At 29.2% G+C, this 22033-nt stretch overlaps 1 protein-coding gene across 1 annotated transcript; it reads left to right on the top strand.

Annotated features, from left to right (window-relative positions):
* The first annotated feature begins 10617 nt into the window (after positions 1-10617).
* LOC122499636 (methanethiol oxidase) lies at positions 10618-20830 on the top strand. Its single transcript, XM_043608087.1, has 8 exons — positions 10618-10832; positions 10946-11106; positions 11895-12074; positions 12914-13217; positions 13451-13711; positions 14344-14677; positions 17895-18017; positions 18571-20830. The coding sequence occupies exons 1-8, from the start codon at positions 10817-10819 to the stop codon at positions 18617-18619; spliced, it is 1428 nt and encodes a 475-aa protein (XP_043464022.1). The 5' UTR covers positions 10618-10816; the 3' UTR covers positions 18620-20830.
* The last annotated feature ends 1203 nt before the right edge of the window (positions 20831-22033 follow it).

Raw genomic sequence — 22033 nt, 5'->3', positions numbered from 1 at the left:
TTGATGTTTCTTTGGGTGATTTTGAGGAGTCCTTAAACTCTGGTATTTCTCCTGACAAGATTTATGAAGACTTTACTTCATTTAACATATCTGTACTCGAAAGCAACGGTGCATTTTTACCAAAGAATCACAAAGGTAAAAGAAAGTCGGAACCATTATGGTGGGACTCTGAGTGTGAGAGTGCAATCATTCGAAGAAGAGATGCAAGGAGGTCATGGCTTAATAATCAGTGCCTGGAGTCTAGGAATAATTTTAAAGATGTGGATAGTGAGGTGAAATGGTTTTTGAGGAAGAAGAAGAAGGACTCATTTATTGCATTTTGCAATAATATTTGTCCTTCTCCTTCTGGTCCTGATGGGACTTGGAAAGCGGTTAGATCATTACAAAATTGAAATGCACCTAAGAGAACTAATGTCTCAAATGATCCGGATTCTGACACTTTGTGGATTCTTCTAAATGAAATTATCCACTCGGATGTTCCTCCAGTTGACCTTCCTTAATTTCGGATCAGGATAATGAGGGTCCTGTTACCTTCAATTTGCCTTTTTCGGAGAGGGAATTTACGTCAGCATTATTGACCTGTAAAAAAAATTCTGCTCCTGGTCTTGACGGCTTTACATATGAAATAATCAGGAATTTACCAAAACGTGCATTGGAATTTGTCCATAATTTGTTTAACCTTATGTTTTCTAAATCGATTTTTCCTAAAGGTTGGAGAGATACCATAAGGTTCTTTTCATTCCGAAACCAGGGGGCAAGGGCTTTTGCCCTATCTTCCTGACTTCTACTTTTTGCAAATTATTTGAAAAACTTATTCAACGCCGCCTTGAGTATCTTGCGGAATCGGGAAATTGGATTTCTTCATCTCAATATGGTTTCCGTAAAGGGAGATCTGTTCTTGATTGTGTTTCTGCAGTGGTTACGGACATTAACCAAGGTTTCGTCAGGAAGGAAAGTACGCTGGCGTTAGCAATTGACAACAAGGGAGCATTTAATAATGTTCTCCCAACCACTGTTCTACAACATTTACGAGAGTTGAAGACTCCCTCTAAAATCTATAATTTTGTCTGTTTTCTAATTTCAAAAAGGAATCTTTTTTTCAAAATGATCCTGAATAACCCTGCGGTGTCGGTGTCCCTCAAGGAGGTGTATTGTTCCCTTTGTTGTTTAATATTAACTTAAGAAACTTATTCAATCAACTACCAGTTGGAGTCAAGGCTGCTATGTATGCAGATGACCTTCTCATTTATGTTAGATTTAATTCAATTGAAGAAGCTATGGAATGATTGAATAGCTCTGTCGCTATATTGTCTGATTGGTTGAAGGATTATGGCTTGTCTATTTCAATTCCGAAATGCCAATTGCTTTTTTTTCTAGATCTCGTCTTAATGCTGCAGATATCAAACTGGTAATTGGTGATCCCACTATTACTGCTTTAAATACAATTTTGTATCTGGGAATCATTCTCGACAAAAAACTTTCTTGGTTGCCTCACATCAAATATTTAGTTTCCAGAGAAAATTTAGCTCTCAATATTTTAAAGGCTATGTCAAGGGTTTCTTGGGGTGCTCATCCATCATCTCTTCTTCTCGCGTATAGAGGTCTTATTCGAGCTTATTTGGAGTGGGGCTCTTCTTTATTTTTGAGCGCATGTCCGTCTCATCTTAAACTTTTGGACAGGGTTCAATATTCAGCTCTAAGGATCGTCCTGGGATGTATGGCTTCCACTCCAATAAGTATTCTCCTATCAGAATGTGATGAGCCTCCTCTATATCTGAGAAGATTATTGCTATGTGACAGATTTTTACTCAGGTGTTATTCTTGGACTGGTAATCCCTTAATTCCTAGATTGCAGTTATTTGAGTTATTACTCGAATCCTCGAAAATCAGAAAATATCACTGCTTTAATTTTGAGAAGTTATCTTTTCTTACTCCTTTTATCAGAATACGTAATTTATTAGGATCATTTCCTCGCAATAGAAAAGTGTCAAATTTTGATTGTAGCTGGGAAGAATTGAATCATGAAATACATATTAATATTCATGATGGATTGACACTTAAAAAGCAACAAAACTCGAATGCTCTCTTGAATAATCCCTTCGATGATAAATATAAAGAGAAAATTACTATATTCACGGATGGTTCCCATGATGATCAAGACAAATCTTCTTGCTCAGCATTTTATGTTCCTTCACAAAATTTTAGATTTGGAATTAAACTGAATGGATTGTTATTAATTATTTCCTCTGAATTCTTGGCTATCATAGAAACTTTAAAATATGTTACCTCATCCATTTTTTCTAACATAGTCATCCCAGTAAAAAGTAAGGAATTAATAAGAATTCGAAATTTTTAATTCTTTTGAATTTCGTTTGTGACCAATTCTTTTCATTTTCATTTGGAGAAGCCGAAAAGAAGCTAAGTTTATTCTTTTGAATACCGTTTTAATATTTTAAGCGGAAAACAAATTTGTCGGTCCGAAGATTTGAACCCTTAAGTTTCATTGTCGGAGACAAACAGCTTGTCCGCTCATCTGTTTAAACTGCACTATGACTACAGAATTTTAGAAGCACTTATCTCAAAGTGTTGCAAACTTCAAAGGAATTAAAAAATTAAAAAATATTAAAACGGAATAGACAGAAATTGAACTTATCGAGTATCACACAGTATTTCGGAATTAACAAAAATTCAAAAATTAAAGAAATATTAAAACGGAATTGATTGGAATTCACTTTCAAGAAATCTTTGCCTCAAAAAGGAATACATAGGAATTGGACAGAAACGGAATTCAAAAAAATGGATAAAATTTAACATTTTCTGTAAAAAGTTAAAAATTTCCAATTCTTATCAATTCCTTACTTCTTACTGGGATTATCAGTGATTCCCGTTTAGCTCTGCAAAGTCTTCAAGATATTTTTTGGTCTAGAAATTCTCACCCTATGGCCCTATTTTCTCTTGAAATTGGAAGGAACGATGGTGTTCCAATTTGTGGTTTTAAGGAAGTTCTATTTAAGGATTATTATAGCTGGTATAAAACTTTATGGCCTCATGAAAGGAGACCTAACTCTGCTATTAATTATTTTAACAAAATTGGTTTCAAGGATAAAAGACCATGGTTTCAGGGTCTTGAAGCTTCAAGAAGAGCAATAAATATGATCACAAGACTGAGGACTTCTCAAGTATGTGCTGCTGAGCACTTCATTAGGATGAGGTGGAATATTGATTTCGGATGTCAATGTGGTGCAGATTTTAAAAGTTTAAAACATCTGTTTTACGAATGTCCTTTGCTTTCAGATGGAAGACCGGAATTTTTCAGTTTTCTATCTATTAAATTCTCGGACTTTAATCCCGAAGACTCTGATCTCTATGAGAAATTTTTTTCGCAGAATGGAGAATATATAATGAAGCTTAATAAATTTTTTCAATCTGGGGGTGTAATTATTTAATTATACTCTGGAGAATAACTGGAGGTTTGAGGGATAATTGTTTCGATTTTATATTAAAGAAATTGGAATTAATAAATTGAGGAGAAAGAGAGAAAATTTGAATTGTTTTTTTATTTTTTTTCTCATTCGATAATGGGAAAAAGATGTTTATGCATGTTGTTCCATAAAAGTTAGAAAAAACTGAAATATGGGCTCTTGGGGCAAGGATAGTTAGAGATAATACAGTAAAATAATGTATAGTAAAATTATAGTCAAATAACCAGGCTTTCCAAAAATACTTTTCGTTTGCAGATACATATTCAAGTTTGGCCGCTAGATCCGAAAAGGTCTTACCTAACTATCCTTGCCCTATCCTCCCCTACTATAAAAATTATAAAAAAGCGATTGATGTCTAAACTTTTATTGATAATTAAACATTTAACACTTAACTTTAAAGTAACGAAAAATAAAATATTTTCATAAGAACAATCTCAAAATTTGCATTTTGTAAAAAATCAATTTGGCCATCTCTCCTGAAATGTCCAGGTGAGATGGCCACATGTGTGCGGGAGAGATAACCAATGCTTATAATGTTTTACATTTAGCTTAAACTTAATTTTTATTCGTTCAAATTACTTTTCTCTTATTCTGGTCACATTTTGAACATTTATCATGGGATTGAGTGCAGTTTTTATGTAGCCAAAAATTTCAAATCCAATCTTCAAACAATGTCATTTAATTGTAACTTTCGACTCAACCTACAAATAGAGATGGAGTTATATATCTAATGTCAATTGAAGGGCTGGCTGCAATAAGGGGACGAACGCGAGACTTGGAAGGGATACTACTAGTCAGGTAGCAGTGACAAGCCTTGATCCGCTCACTGCTATCTGACTAGTACTATCCCTTTCAACCACGCGTTCGTCCCCTTATTGCTGCCAACCCTTCAATTAGATCAATTATTTTATTCTCAGACATTTTTAATTTGTTTTTCTTTAATATTTCTTAAGTATTTAACATTAACATAAAAAATTTTAAATAAAAGTCATTAATGGCCATCTCACCTAATAATACATAACAAAAGTAAACATCAAAATATTAAATAAATAAAATAATGTTATTATTCATTTTTTGTTTATATTGAAGCGTGGGTTATGCACTACTCAATAAAACTTCAAATTAAAAAATCCTTTAAAAAATAACAATATTGCAATAAGAAATCTGAAATTCTCAAATTATTTTGGACCCATGCAAAAAAAATGTAGAAGGATTACGCTTAAATTTTCATTATTTTTCAACAATTTATTGTTTACATTTATTAGTAGTCACAAAAGGTTGAAGAATAACCCATAATAAGTGATATTTATTAACAAATTCTGTAAAATATTTCAACTGGCCATCTCCCCCGGACTTACACTGAAAAAAAAGTTCATTGAATCAAGTAAATGCATTTTCTTGACCTAATTTACTTGAAACAAACCCATATTTTCTTATTGGAAAAAATTTATTTTCGTGTATCAAGTAATTTTGAGCATTGAGCAAAGTTATTGAAATAAGAAAATATGGGTTTGACATAAGTAAATATCTTACTGTTTCAAACGAACTGTTTTACATGCGCCAAGTCCCGAAAAAGTATTGAATCAAGAATATTATGTTCTCACGTCAAGTAATTTACCTTGAGTCATTTGGTATCTTGAGTTGAATAATTTTTTTATTTCCTTTAAAGCAACTATTCATTTCATTCAACACCCATAGTCTTGAGCCAAGAAAATGGGAAGATTAATATAAGTTAATAATTGTTTCAACTTAATTAAAAATTAATAAATAGTGAAGAATAAACATTCTTTTCGTTGGACAAACGAAAAGAATGGTGGGTGTTCGTATTAATGAGCACAAAATTTCAAAAACAAATGTTGTTGCTGAACATATCAATTCACTTGGTCATGATTTTGATTGGGATGGATTTTTAGTACTAGATAAAGAAGGTTCATTTAAAAACGCTTAATTTCTGAAATGATCCACATTAACTTACAAAAAAATTCAATTAATAAAAAAGATGACACATTAAAACTTAGTAGTTATTATACTCATTTTCTCAATGAAAAGAAGGATTTATAATCAGCTGTCTTTTCAGTTTACCTTGACATTTCTCTTTCTTAGTTTTGTTTATCGATGGGGCATTGACCCCGAAAAATTGTACATCGTTCACTCGTACTTGTCTGTATATTTGTTTAGTGTCATATTGTAATCGAAGCGACAAAGATGTGCCTATCTTAATTTATAATTTTTCTAATTTTCTTTTTTTCGGTAAATATTTTATTTTTTAATTTTTTATTGTTAATCAAAAAATTGTAAAAAATTGTAAAAAATCTTTTTTTAATATTTTGTTTTATAATAAATTATAGTTCTGAAGAGGACAGCTGTGCTGTCGAAACGTAAAAAGAATTGAATTTCTTTTATTTTTATTTTCCTTGACTCGGAGTGATCGTTAATTTTCACTATTTATTAAAATACAACTGAGTGATAGAATCATCTCTACTCTTATCAATTAAAAATTATTTTGTTTCAAAGAAATATTAATTAATCTAAGCATTTCTATATTCTCATGTTTCAAAAACATTAATTTCTTGCGAGAATGTTATATTTTCTGGAATGAAATATTTTATTTATTCAATTCAATTAAGTGTAAGATCTTAAATTAAATCATTTTTTTGATTCCTTTAAAACAAGATTTTACTTAATCTAACACCCATAGTCTTGATCTAAGAAAATATGAGGATTAATACAAGTTAATAATTGTTTCAACTCAATTAAAAATTATTTTTTTCAAAGAAATATTAATTAATCTAATCATTTCTTGTACTTGAAACACTTCTATATCACCATGTTTCAAGAACATTTAATTTCTTAAAATAATATTATATTTCTCTCGAATTAGAAAATTTATTTTCTTATTTGAATTAGTCATAAAATTCTTAAATCAAATCATTCTTTTGTTCCCTTAACAAAGTTTTCACTTAATTCAACGCTCATATAATCTTGATTCAAGAAAATACGAAGGTTAACATAAGTAAATATTTGTTTCAAGTTGATTAAAAATTACATTGAATTAATCCCATATTTATTTAAAGAAAGAAATTCATTTTCTTGTGTCAAGTAATTATTACACGGAAAAAAAAAGTACGTGAATCCTTCCTTGAAAGTGCTTGACTTTTGGATAGGACACAAAATACAAGGCTGTTCCATATACTTTTTATTAGAAAATATAAGAAAGTCCTAGAATTATTCTAGTACTAGTATGGGCAACAGTGTTTTTTAAATTTTAACGAAAAGTCATTTGTTCAGTTTTATAAAGTACGTGAAAAATTAGTTGACTGCGCTTGAAAATTCTGTAAAGCATGGGCAGTGTGCGTTGCGCGTTTCTACCCAAGGTAAATGCCAGCTGATCGTCTGTTTCCACTTGTGTTAATTTGAGATGTGAATATACTATTATTTTATGAAAAACAAACAGTGTTAATATATATTTGTCTTCAAGAATTGACTTTCAAAAAAATATTTTTTATTTTGTGTTTCTCACAAAACAGAATGTTATATAAGTCTCAGTTTTCAGTTAAATAGCATGTCTCAGAAGTCGTGAAAAATTTCACTATGTGGTATATAAGAACAATTCGATACGTACTTTAAGTGTTAAGTGTGTGTTTATATTTAAGTTATACGCGAATATATGTGTGTGTTATAGGTTAGTTTATAAGTGTTGATGAACGTCGAAAAGTGATACAATAATTGTTCTTTGTTTGTGTGATTAATTATCCAAATATGTGAATGAATGAGTGAATTTCAGAAAAACTCTGTGAACAAGTGGAAATTATTTTTTTATTTTACAGTTTTTTTGAAAGTCAATGAAATTCTCAAGCAAGGTACTAGAAATTTTCATTGACTGCTTTTGAAACTCTCATGCAAAAATACTAGACTGTTTTTAGTATTTTGTGTCGTATCCAAAAGTCAAGTACCGAGTCAATGAAAAATTCACGTACTTTTTTTTTCCGTGTAGCATTGAACAGAATTCTTGAATTAACAGTTCAGTATTTGGCGGAACTCAATATGTAATTATTTCAACCAAATATTTTACTTTTCCGAAGTACCAAAAAGTATTGAATCTAGAATATTATGTTCTTAAGCGAAATAATAAAGTATTGTCTGGAGAATTCATGTTTCTTAAATCAAATCATTTTATTTATTTGCTTTGAAACTTTCTTTTACTTAGCACAATGCCAGTGTTCTTGATCCAAGAAGATATTTTTTTTCAAATGGATATGCAACTTAAATATCAGTTTTTGAAAACTGCCCACTGAGGCTAGGATGGCATGGTCGTAGCGTGACGGCTTCTGGTGCGTGCAACCTGGGTTCAATTCCTCCGACCGTGAAAAATTTTCTTTCAAGGTTTATTTGTTGTACTTGTGTTAAGTATTAATTAAATGTAAATATATATGTAAAATAACAATTATTTAATTATTTAACCCATTAACGCCCACCAGGACGCAAAATGTACCATGATTTAACGACTCTTATTTTGTATGAAATAATTAGTTTAAAATTTTAGGAAATACCATTTCCGACGTAAAATTTATCGCTATTTATAAATATGAAGCTAAAATTTGTTTATAATTATCTCAAAAAAATTTATAACAATTTTATTGCAAAAAACAATTTTTTTATTTAAAAAAAAATTTTCAATTATTATTTTGACATGGAAAACTAAAGAATATGGTCTCCAAAGCACAAAATATCGCGTCCTCGAACTCTCAGCTCTAAAAATCCATAATAACTTTCTATTAAATTTAAGATGGCGGATATGAAAATGGCCATTTTTACAAAATGCAAAAGGCCGAAAAAAATTTTCGGGTAATGTTTTTCAAAAGTTATTAGATTTGATTGAAAATTGTCACTCGGGGGTTCTTGGGGTCGCTGATTACGAATCTGATGTCACTTTTGCAAAACTAAAAATGGTGGATCCAATATGTCAAACAATTTTTTAAAAAGTAATTGTATTTGCTTCAAAATGGTCATTCGGCGGTTTTTGAGGATGTTAATTACGAATCTGACTACAGAACAATATTATGTTTATCCTCCACGTCCGTTAGCCGTCAACAAAATTTTAATGACGTTGCCCAGCTCTTACCACAAGGAGGTCGACGTGCAAAAAAGCTACTTTTTTATTTTATTTTAAAAATTTTTTTTGTTTTTTTTATTTAAAAATTTTTTTTTTGATATTTTAATATTTTTTTAAATAAATAATATAAAATTTTAATTCTGCTTACTAAATCTGAATCAACGATAATTATGACATTTTTTATACAATGGTAAAAAGAGACTAACACAACATGTGGTTTGATTGAAAACAAGTGACGCACATATATGCCACAATGAATGCACAATTTTTGTGTCCTTTTGTTGCACTATGCATGATAGTGGCTATATTTTTCGAGGCAAAATCCAAAAAAAATTTTTTAAATAGAATTAAAAAAGTGTCTTTTTTGTACGTCGACCTCCTTGTGGTAAGAGCAACGATAAACCTAATATTGTTTTGATGTTAAATTCGTAATCAGCATCCTCAAAAACCCCAAAATGACCATTTTCAAGAAAATACAATTACTTTTTAAAAAATTTTCTGACATATTGGATCCGCCATATTGAATTTTAAAGAAGTGTTATCAGATTCGTAATCAGCGACCCCAAAAACCCCCGAGTAACAATTTTCAATCAAATCTAATAACTTTTAAAAAACATTACCCGAAAATTTTTTTCGGCCTTTTGCATTTTGGAAAAATGGCCAATTTCATATCCGCCATCTTGAATTTAATAAAAAATAATTATAGATTTTTATAGCTGAGAGTTCGAGGACGCGATATTTTGTGCTTTGGAGACCATATTCTTTAGTTTTCCATGTCAAAATAATAATTGAAAATTTTTTTTCAATAAAAAAGTGTGTTTTTTGCAACAAAATTGTTATACATTTTTTTGAGATAATTATAAACAAATTTTAGCTTCATATTCAGAAAGAGCGATAAATTTTACGTCGGAAATGGTATTTCCTAAAATTTTTAACTAATTATTTCATACAAAATAAGAGTCGTGAAATCATGGTACATTTTGCGTCCTGGTGGGCGTTAATGGGTTAAATAAAAAATATAAATGTTAATTAATTAAATAATAAAAATGTTTGTCCTAAGTATTAGAAAAGATGGAATGGGGGTAAGGGGGGGGGGGGGTTATGTAATTCAAGTAAATAATTTACTTGTATTGAGAAAATATTTTTTAAATTGAAATCTATATAAATTTTCTCAAATCAAGAAAATATTTCCTCGGTCAGAGAACATATTTTCTTGATTTGATACATAAATGATTTTAAATTAATATATTCTGCATTTCTTACATGCTACTTAATTTTTTGATCGAATTCCATATTTTCTTGGATCAAGAATATCTGTTCTTCTCACAAAATAAATGTTTTCTTCATCTAAATCTTGAATTGCTTGAACGAACGTTACAAAAAATTGAATAAATAAAATAAAATAATTCAATTGACTATATATTTATGCTTAGAACAAGAAAATATTTTATTTATTTAATACATTTTATATTTCGTACAAGTCGATTAACTTCTTGGCCGAGTTCCATATTTTCTTGGATCAAGAATATATATGTTCTTCTCCCAAATATCCTATGTCAAGAAAATCGTTTTCTTGAATCAATACTATATAATAGTCTTGGCCGTATTCAATCCCACGATTTGGTTCAATCAAGAAAAATTTTCTTGGTTCAATGCTTTATTTTTTTTCAATGTTCCTTAAAGTTACTTCAAGATTTTTAAAAACAATTTTTAAAAAAGTCTTATTTTCCAAAAGTTTTGATTTTTAAAAGTTTAATATAATAATCTTGAGATATTTTTGAAAATATAACTTTTGTGAAATATAACTCTTGTGAAAAATTTTCTTTAAATTTTTAAAATAATTAAATCGTTTCAAAGAATTTTATTAAAATTTTTTGAATTGTTTTTAATATTTTATTACAATTGTTGCAAATAATTAAAGAATTAAAATTCTTTTAATTTTTCTTACATTTTTAAAAATCAACGTTATTAAGCTAAAATGAAAGAATGTTTACGATAATGCCATTGTTGTAATCATGATAGTTGGTTAAGAAGGTCAAGTAAGATAGGAAGGGGAAACGGATCTCTCTATACGTAACTGATTATTCTTGTCAGACACTTTCATATGTGTTTAATTTTCGATGCAGAAAAAAAGAAAATTGTGACTTGAGAATTTGAATATTTCTTCTGTTTACATTGCATTTTTCCCCTCTTTAATTGTGGAAATTAAATTTACATTAATATGGCCAAAGTAAAGAGTAAGTTAATAAACAAATTTAGAGAAATTTTTTATTTACTAATTTAACACACATATATATCTATCAATTCCTTATTGACTTACAATATTATTATATATTTAATAACCAAACAGAATGTCAGTCTGGTGGTCCTGGATATAGATCTCCTAAAGCAGCAATCAAGGAGGGACCAAGAGAAAAATTAATGTACACTGTTTGTATACATACAAATTCAGCTAAAGCTGATGTACTCTGTACAATTGACATTGATCCAGAGAGTTCAACATATTGTCAAGTTTGTATATTAAAATTTCTTATTATATTCATAATAACAGAAACTAATATTTAGAAAACCATTAAAAATAAAATTAATGAATATTTTAAAGTTAATAATATTAATTATTACATATTTTTCTAAATTAATTATTTAGTAAAATCATTAAAGACAAGAAATAAAAACATTAATATAAGTTTGATTATATCATACAAAATATTATAATATAACTTTGTGAAAATATTAATTTTTGTATGCTTTATAATAAGTGGTAAAAACCACAGTACTCCTTATCATGCTAAAAACGGAAATGTTCAGGTTCAAAGTTTTAATATTTGCATTGGATTCCACATAAACCATTCGAAAATGAAATATTATATTTAATTGCTGACAAAGTTTTTTTTACAATTTTTTCAAATAACAGAAAGAAGAAAATATCATTTAAAGTATATGAAAAATTGCAAACCGAATAAGATATTTTAAGCTTTTTAAAAGAGAATCTTGTAATTACTTTACTGCATTTCCAAAGTTTATAATATAACATAAAAAATTAGGGATAATCGAGCGGCAATATTGACGCAATGTTATTATGTATTGTTAGGAATGTTGCACTGCAATGTTGCTACAAGCTTGAAATGTATTACGAGAATCCGGATTTTCTCTGTTAATTAAAAAGATTGAAAATTATTTTGATCTTCAATTTAAGAACTTATTTTGCTCAAAAACAAATAGATTTTAAACAGCATGTTCTTAAAAACATAAGAATTATAATGAACGAACTATGTATTCAAATATTAATGTTTTTCTAGATATTACATAAGCTGAGAATGAAATATGTTGAGGATGAATTACATCATTCTGGATGGAACATTTGCAGCAGTTGTCATAATGTTCCTAAGAAAAGGGACACTTTGATTCTTCCATGTTTCAATTCAGATCGCATTTATTTTGTGGATGTTTCAAATGAAAAGGAACCCAAAATAAAAAAAGTAAGAAGTAGTTTTTTATTTTCTATGTAATATATAACATAAATTATAATTTCTATATAGTCTCCATAATAATCAGGACACTTAACATTAACTCCGAAATTGATTTTTCGAGAATCTTTTCGATGGCTCTTAAATGAAAACACACTTCGTGGGGTGTCAATTATAAACCACGTAGTTAAATTATTTTTATTTACTGTTTATCCATTATAAACAATCATCAATAGTTTTGTTAGATTTTTGGAGATTAATGAAAAGGTGTCCATCTTAAAAATAAATTTTTTTCTGTTGTCAAAAGATACCCAATATATTGTACTTTCATTCAGTATATTATAATTTTCCATATCTTATTGGATTTGGATTCTAGAGCATTAAATCGAAAACCATGTCTATCTTGGAGCCCTCTTCCTTAATTGTACCCTCAACAGTGGCGGATCCAGGGGGGGCACGGGTGTTTGCCCCCCCAAGAGTCAAATATTCCTATGAGATAGAAAGAGATAACATTATATTGATTTTTTTAATGGATGGCCCCACCAAAATACCTTGTCTGGATCCGCCACTGACCCTCAAGCCCTCAAAGTTTTAAGAAAATACACTTCATCTTTTACGTAATCTTGTACAGAGATTATTAACTGGATAAAACATAATCATTACTTTCTCAAAAATATATTTGTTGAGAACGTTAACACAATGTTTGGTATATAAATTACAAATTCTAAATCTATCAAAAATCAAAATAATACGTAAATATGAATAAGTTTAGATGTATGAACATAATGAAAGAATTCGACGATTAGTATAGTTAATTATTATATCATTAAACTAAATATTAAACATTAAAGATTATTGAACCAGAAGAATTGCATAAGCTGGGAGCAGCAACTCCTCACACATCACACTGTTCTCCAACTGGAGAAATAATGATTTCAATAATTGGTACACCAGATGGTGATGCTCAGGGAGATTTTATTTCTATTGATAGTAACAATCTTGAGATCAAAGGAATGTGGACAAAAGGAGATAAGAAGGCTAACTTTGGTTATGACTTTTGGTACCAACCTTATCACGATGTTCTTGTAGCTTCTGAATGGGCAGTTCCAAGTACCATTAAAAGAGGATACAAGATTACTGATGGAAGTGATCCCAGTAAGCATACAAAACAATAATAAATATCATTAATACTATTCTGTAATGTTTTAATATTTTGGAATGTTTAAGTTTTTTAATTATATTAGTTATCAACCCTAACAGTAACATTGCTGTTCTATTGAAGTCCTAGATATATCCGAAAATTAGAATTAATGCTTTTTGCTAGGACGACCGTAGACATTCTGATTATTCCCATGTTTTGCAAAAAAAATTAATAATTGTCATTACAGCACTTTATGGACAAAGTTTAAACATTTATTCATGGAAGGATCAGAAACTTCTTCAGGTATTAGATCTTGGTAAAGATGGAGTTGCTCCCCTTGAAACGAGATTCCTTCATGAACCAACTTCCTGCGAAGGATATGTTGGATGTGCAGTAAGCTCGAGTGTCTTTAGATTTTTTAAAAATGATTCTGGAACTTGGTCTGCAGAAAAAGTTATTCAAATACCACAAAAGAATGTAGAAGGTTGGATAGATACAAAAGTTCCAGGTAAATTTTTACAAGACTTATTATGTATATAAGGGTTGTTCATATTTATTATTTATATTATTGCATATACTTGAGAATTAAGAAAATAACTTTAAAAAAATAATACAGGTATACGTAGAATCACGCTGTCTAAGTTCATTTAAGTTATTTTTCCCTAAGAGAGATTTTAATTCTGGTAGAGATTCCACTACGGTACAACATTGAAACGTTTGTTTCTACGTCTGACAATAGATAGTGTTATAAAATTACAAATATTTCCGCCTATATGCGCGATTATAAAGATTGACTCTGGAATATTCTAGAACTTTAATACCGGAAGTTAAGTTTTGCGAGGGAATGCGAAAGGCATGGTTTTTCAGTTTTTGGCTGGATGTCCAATGAGTAGGTGCTTATGCACGTCGTGAAACTAAATGCGAAGTCTAATCGCGGAGACGTGTAGATATTTTCCGAGTCTGTACAGTTCAGTGTATTTATATTGTAATAAATTACAATCAATATTTTCAATATATATCTTTTCTTGTACTTTTTTTCATTATTGCCCTTGGCAGTTTAGTTAAATAAAAGTGAATACTAATTCTTTAACAATAGTTTTAATTTTTTCAAAGAGAAGTTGATTGAAAATTGTTCTTTAGGCATGATAACGGAAATTCTGATCAGTCTTGACGACAAGTTTCTGTATTTATCAAATTGGCTACATGGAGATGTCAGACAGTATGATATAACAGATAGAAGAAATCCTAAACTCTCAGGACAAGTTTTCCTAGGAGGAGTTATTCTGTCAGATTCAAATGTCCGTGTTCTTGAGGATAAAGAGTTAAAAAAGCAGCCTGATCCTGTTTACATTAAGGGACGTCGTGTATATGGTTCACCGCAAATGTTACAATTGAGCTTAGATGGTCGACGACTCTACGTTACATCTTCACTTTACAAACCATGGGATAAGCAATTTTATCCTGAACATGTCAAGTAAATATTTAAAAATTAACTAATTTATATGTATAACATTGAGAAAATAATTGGGAGTAAGAGAATATAATTGAGTGTATACTAAGCTAAATGCGGTTTCGTATATAAACCGAATTCGAAAGTTATGATAAATTATTTTTTCTTACTGTGAATTGTTTTCCCCTCAATTTTTTGAACTCTCGTTTATTAACTCAAGTTGTCATTATATACATTAAACAAGTGGTCGTTATAAAATGTAAAAACGCTAACTATGAAACGGGAAAAATAAATATTTGTTTCCTTGTTCGAGCTTCCAGATTTTTAAACTCTGATATCAGATTCGTAATTAGTGTCCCTAAAATCTCGGAGTAACAAGTGGCAAGCAAATTCGACCAATTTTTATACATTTATTTTTTACTGATGTTTTGTATCGTTTTTTAGCCAATTGCTAAAAATCCTTAAAGCACATTTGCTTTAAACAAGGGACTAAGGTCCCTTTTAATTTACCAGGTTACAGGGGCGGATCCAGAAAATATTTTCGGGTGGGGCGATTTTATTAATCTTATTTTCCCTCCAAGAATGAAACATCTTACGAAATACCTACATTACTTATTAAAATATCAGGTGGGGTGATCACAAGGATGGTCCAAAAATACATGGGAAAAAAATAAAATCGGAATTTTAATGCTCTCACCCCCTAGGAATGTTCTATATGGAGAAAAAAAATACCCCTATTTTTTTAAATAAAAAAATATTTAGAGGTCGCTCAAAGCGCTGAAAGTTTCCCATGTAAAATGCATGGGGAAAACCCCTTTTTCGTAGAATTGGTATAGAATCCTTGAAAATCAATATTTTTCATTCAGCAAACTCTGTTTCTCTTCAGAAGACTTCAAAGAATAGTGCTAAATTGTTTATTTAATAATTTTTCAAATTAACTATTTTTTATAATGCCCCAAAAAACCCCATAAATTTCAAAATTACAAAAAAACCATTAAAAAATATTTTTTACTATTTTTATTAAAGTTTTTTCCTAGATTTTGAATAAATAACACAAATATTGATTTTTAAACATTATCCCATGTAATTGCTAATTTTTTTAAACAAATTATTATTGTTTATTTACAACTTTTTATCTAATTGAGCTAAAAAGTTTCGATTTTTTCTCAATTTTGCAACTTTCCAGGCCGAATGTAACCAGACACTATCAACTAACTAAGAATATTAATTTTACAAATTGTTTAAACAAATTACTATTGTTTAATTTTATCTTTTTATCAAATTGAGCTGCAGAGTCGCAATTTTTTCCTCAATTTTGTATTTTTCCAAGCCAAATGTAACTAAAGTTACTAACAACAATCTAAGAATTACAATTTTACCAATTGTTTAAACAAATTGTTATTTTAAATTTGAAGCTATCGCAGTAGTAATTTCAATGACGTAAATAAAAATTTTTGTACTTATCATTTTTATAACAATAAATTTATTGTTTACAATTTTTACTCGAAAATTAAGTCTTACATTAATTATTACCTTACAAAAAAAATAAAATGTACAATTAAAAAAAAGTTGCAACTCTGTAGCTCATTTTGATAAAAAGATAAAATTAATCAATAGTAATTTGTTTAAACAATTGGTAAAATTAATATTCTTAGTTAGTTGATAGTGACTGGTTTCATTCGGCCTGAAAAGTTAAAAATTGAGAAAAAATAGTAACTCTTTAGCTCAATTTGATAAAAAGTTGTAAATAAACAATAATAATTTTTTTAAACAAATTAGCAATTACATGGAATAATGTTTAAAAATCAATATTTGTGTTATTTATTTATAATCTAGGAAAAAACTTTGATAAAAATAATAAAAAATACTTTTTAACGATTTTTTTGTAATTTTGAAATTTATGGGTTTTTTTTGGGGGTACTACAAAAAAAAGTTAATTTAAAAAATGATTAAATAAATAATTTAGCACTATTCTTTGAAGTCTTCTGAAGAAAAACAGAGTTTGCTGAATGAAAAATATTGATTTTCAAGGATTCTATACCAATTCTACGAAAAAGTGTTTTTTTCCCATGCATTTTACATGGGAAACTTTGAGCGCTTTGAGCGACCTCTAAATATTTTTTTATTTCCAAAAAAATAGGGGTATTTTTTTTCTCCATATAGAACAATCCTAGGGGGTAAGAGCATTAAAATTCCGATTTTACTTTTTTTGGACCACCCTAGTGATCACCCTAACTGCTCCCAACGTAGATCCGCCACTGACATCTAGCACCAAAAATTAAAAATACTTAAAATTGAACATTTTCCTTTTATTTTAAGGCAAGTTGCTTTAATAGTTTTGGAGTTGTAATAATGTAATATACTAAACTTTAAATTATTTTTTTTTTAAAAAAAACTTTAAATAAGAAAATGATTATTTGAGAACTTTAAACACTTCAATAACTATTTAAAATTTTATCTTGTTTATGACGAAAAATAACTAAATTATGCATAAATAAATTACAAATTATAATTATCAATCCTCGATTGATATTTATATTAATTATCGTAGTAAAAATTTTTAAAAAGGCGAAATAATAAATTTTCAATAAGTATAAATTATTATATTTACTCAGTATTTTTTTGTTCAAATAATTTTAAAATATAAAATATTAATTATCATTGAATTTTAATATGAAAATCACTCCACACAGTTTTCATACAGAAAATACATTACCATAATACATTACATAATACGTTACATAATACATTACCATAATAATTTTACTTTGTTGATTCTTCAACGAATTTTACTTCTCATCCATTAACAATTCGGGAGACTCTCGATCACCTTTTTGAACGTAATGTCTGGTCAGAAGAGAAAGATTTTCCTTAATTTAGTCGAATGCACGATCAAATAATTTTTTGGGCCTCAATACCCAGAGGATATTCTTATGTTGCTCCGTTCAACGATTGATACTCCTCTTATTTTAAGTTTTTTTTTAAACAAAAAAAATAATTTAGAGTTTAGTATATTAAATTGTTACAGGGTCTTCAAAAATACTTTACTCGTTTTTTAAGGTAAAAAACTACCCTGATCACTAGCACCAAAAATTCTTGAAATTCAACATTTTTATTTTAAGGCTGACAAGTTAAATATATATAATTTAAACATTTTATCTTCGATTTTAGTTATAGTCATGACTATTATTAAATAAAAAGCAATTAATAATAAAGAACTTTAAATTTATTTTATTTTTAGGCATGGTTCAACGATGTTGAAAATAGATGTGGACATAGATAATGGAGGCATGACACTTGATAAAAACTTTTTGGTCGATTTTGGAGCAGATAAAGACGACATTTTACTGGCTCATGAATCTAGGTATTCCTTTTATTTAAAAATATCTTCAACTTTAATAAATTATTTCCTCATACAAAACCTTGTTTAGTGACTATTTTTAATTGTTTATTTTATTTATTTGATACTTTCTGACCAAACCAAGGATCTCAATTTTGAAAATTTTCCCCGATTAACAAATTTCAAGCGAATCTAATCATTTTAAAAAAAGTTTTATTTACGGACAGTGTTAGTCAATTTTGATGCATGAGAAGTGTTCAGGAGTCAATTTTGACAGCTAATTTAGTTTGTTGTTGGCAATATCGCTACTTCTTCGTAAAGTATAGGTTCGGACTTTAATTTGACTCCTATGGCAAGTCTCTAGTACACCGGATCAACGCGGTAAAAATTTTTAAAGACTGCCAAAAACGTGACTTATGGGACTTTTACTCTCACTTTTCTCAAAATCCTGACATGATGGTAGGTTTTTGTTGACAGATTTTGATTTAGCGCACCAAAAAGTACGGGAAACAACTTCTCTCCTATAATATTTCATATTGTAAAATATAAGAAATAATTGGTTTTTATTAATTTACAGGTATCCTGGTGGAGATTGTACATCTGATATTTGGCTTGTGGAATCATAGAAAGTAATCATCATTTATCATAAAATAAAACTAACTGCATTATTTTGTTTTCTTTTTTATAATTTCACTTTTCACTGCGTTTCATTTCAAATCTTAAGAACAATCAAATAAAAAACAGAATTTTGGAAACTATAAATTTTGTATCTAAATGTTAAGTATAAGCATCACAGTGGAGCAAATAGTACTTTTCAGGGACAAAAATCTAGCGCTCTTACAATTTTCAACGGATTTTGCTAGTTTATTTTTAATGTAATCTTGAGTTTTCGGAGAATAAAATAACTTATTTGATAGATATTTAGTGAAATTTTTTTAGAAGGTTGGATTCGAATGTAAGATGTAAAAGGATCTGATGTAGTCAATAATTTATTGAAACATCTTCGTTAGTTGCAGATCTGGAACATTTTCTAGAATGATGTAATCTATAGTTTTTATAATCTTTATTTCTGGCTTCTTGTACTTCTTCAGATAGTTGTCCAAGAGGCAAAATAGCATTGTATTTGATTATGCTTTCTCCATAAATTAGAACTTTGTGAACTGAAGAGGGCATGTAGTACCAATTATAATTACTTACAAAAATTTGAGCTGTATCGCGTGTATATTCACCAAACTTTCTTGCATCAATTCTTCTCCCACAAGACATAGTTTGAAGTAGAATATAAAACCGTTTAATTAAGTCTTCATTTACACCGGTTATTTCGGAGGCACATGTAAAGTTGGAATAGAATCTTCTTCCAATATTTCCGTCTTTGCTATTACCACTACCTTGACGAGGTTTGTCTATTATTAAACCAAAATCTTCCCGGAAATGAGTTTATATATTTTTTCTCAACTTCCTTTTCTTTTTTATTTTTTGCGGTAGTCACTAACCATTTTTGAAACGAGGAGTTATACGATATATGAAAAATCAACTCCATAAATCTGATCCATGCGTGTAAAGCAGAGAGTCCAAATCTGAATGTTTCCTCTCTTTCTGACATATTAATTACATACGTTCAAGATTATTCATTTCGAATGGCTCTAGCTAAACACACATTGCAGGTGGCACAAGACACCTGCAAGTGTGTTTGTTAAAACTTTAACTACTTTACCATCTTTTATAGTAAAGTATAAATTGTGCTTTACTAAAAGATTATTTTCATTTATAATTATCGATGAAGGTGCAGAGCAGCAATTTGAAATTCAATGTCACTTACAGTGGTTCTTGTTTTCTCAGGAATTTCTTTTGCAAACTCTATGAAAATGGGTCGACAAAAAATGTTGATGAAGGTGATCAATTTTGCCAAATAATATTGCTATTCTCCTAATTGACCAGTTTAAGAGGCACAAGCAAAGAGATCAATAAATTAGAATCGGAAATGAGTTCACTTTCGCCTGATAGTATGTGCTTATATTCGCTTTGTCCTGAACAACCATTAAAGCCCCATTTGCTATATAAAACCAAATTCTGTTCACTCTTTGAAATTAATGAAATTAATTTTTAATATCCTACTAACAATGTGGTTTGAAAAGAGATTGCAACTCTATCTGTCAGTTACTTCTGTGTTTTCAGGGTAACATTCGTCTTTAGCGTTTACCATTTGCGCTTATATGTCGGAAACAGACTTATACTTCTTTCATGATATAATAACAAAGATACTCATATTTTTATTTTGATAAATTTAAATGAAGCAATATTTGTTTAAGCTTCATCGTTGGAATAAGAATCTATACTAATATTTTCTTCTTTTAAATGCATATAAACATCATTTAAGGTTTCAGATAATATGAAGCGTAATTTTTCAATTACAGCAGCTTTTGTTTTATTTTGTCAATGGATCACAAACCTTCTACGTAAGAGTAATGAATTTGATCCATTCCAGATTCTGTAAATAATTTTATAGCATTTATACGATTGCTTTTATTTGAAGAAATTTCATATTCCTTGCATAGTCTTCCCCGTGTTATTTCCGAAGATGTTACAGGCTCTTCTGCATCTAATTGGATAGAGATATCTCTTTTCAGACACATTTCATTATTTATTTGTTTATACACCTGTCTTCAGCCTTACATACTTGGCTATACAAGTGTCTCTTTACAAATTTCGCTATTACAATATTTCTATAATTATTTCCTTATACTAAATTTTGCGCCTACAGAGAGACTTGAAAATTAGGAGTACTCGCATTTGCCTGGACCACCCGTCTAATGGGTTTTCTCGCCAGTGGAGAGGAAAACTGTAGAAAACCTCTCCTGAGTACAACCGGTTTATTGGCAGTCGAGTTCTAATGGTGTGTATCGGACATTAATCGACGGTGCACATCATTATACCTCGACGTCAAACCTCCCACTCAGATTGTCTCACGTGCCGGAAAATTACCAAGCCAAATATGCGCGAACCAAGGGTACTTACCCTTGGTCCTTAAACGACCGCCAAGCGAGGCATCTATCCGACTGAGCTAATCTGTCAGTTACATTTCATTATTACTCAAAAATATATCTTTTCTGCTTACAGCTTTATTCCATCGTTGCTTTAATATATGCATTAAGTTTTTATTTATCCACAATACAACATAAGTAAAATGTGCTTCATTAAGTGTTTAAAAGTTGTCTTTAATGTGAATATTTACGGAACTCATTTTACTTCTTTTCAAATATCAATTAAAAAAACTTTTATTAAACTAATCTTCAAGGGTTTTTGGAATTAAATGTTCTTTAACTGTTCGGAAGCTTTTATACTGCATTAATAGATAACATTCAGCATACTTGTTGGTTTGTGGTAAATTATTTTCAATATATAAAGCCATTCAAAACAAGCTAATGATTCAAACGTAATAATAAAACAAGTCTTAAAGAAAACGTGCGGTTTGTAGTATAATATTTATCATTCTTTAAAAACAATAAAATAATTATAATGCAATCATTAAAAAAAAATTTTTTAATTTGGTTTACAATAAAAAAAGGCTTATTCGATTTTACAAAACCAATAGCCAATTCGTTATCAGTAACCATAAAAAACACCGAGTAACAAGTTTTATGTGAGTTCAATCATTTTTTAAAAACTTGGATGCCATATTGGATCTGCCATTTTGATTTCTGAAAAACCAACAACGGATTCATAATCAGCAACCACGAAAACCCCCCGAGTAACAAGTTTCATGAGAGTTCAATCGTTTTTTAAAAATGGCGTCCGACATATTGGATCAGCCATTTAACTACATCTCTGAATGTTAATTTTAAGTGAAATTTACATGTAGGATACTGAATGTCTATCAAATAAGTTAGAAAATAAAGGTCTACATTGTTGTTGAATAAATAAATAATTACTTCAAATAAATTATTAAAAGACGCATTGTATTATCCGAGCGCTAGATTTTTGTACACTCGTGCTCATTAATTTCACGAACTTTGCCTACTATCTATATTATTGTCTAAAAA

This window comes from Leptopilina heterotoma, unplaced genomic scaffold, assembly GCF_015476425.1.
Source record: "Leptopilina heterotoma isolate Lh14 unplaced genomic scaffold, ASM1547642v1 Lhet_17, whole genome shotgun sequence".
In the NCBI taxonomy this organism is placed as follows: Eukaryota; Metazoa; Arthropoda; class Insecta; order Hymenoptera; family Figitidae; genus Leptopilina; species Leptopilina heterotoma.
Note: the sequence above shows the minus strand (reverse complement) of the source record. Positions and strands in the feature narration are given on the sequence as shown.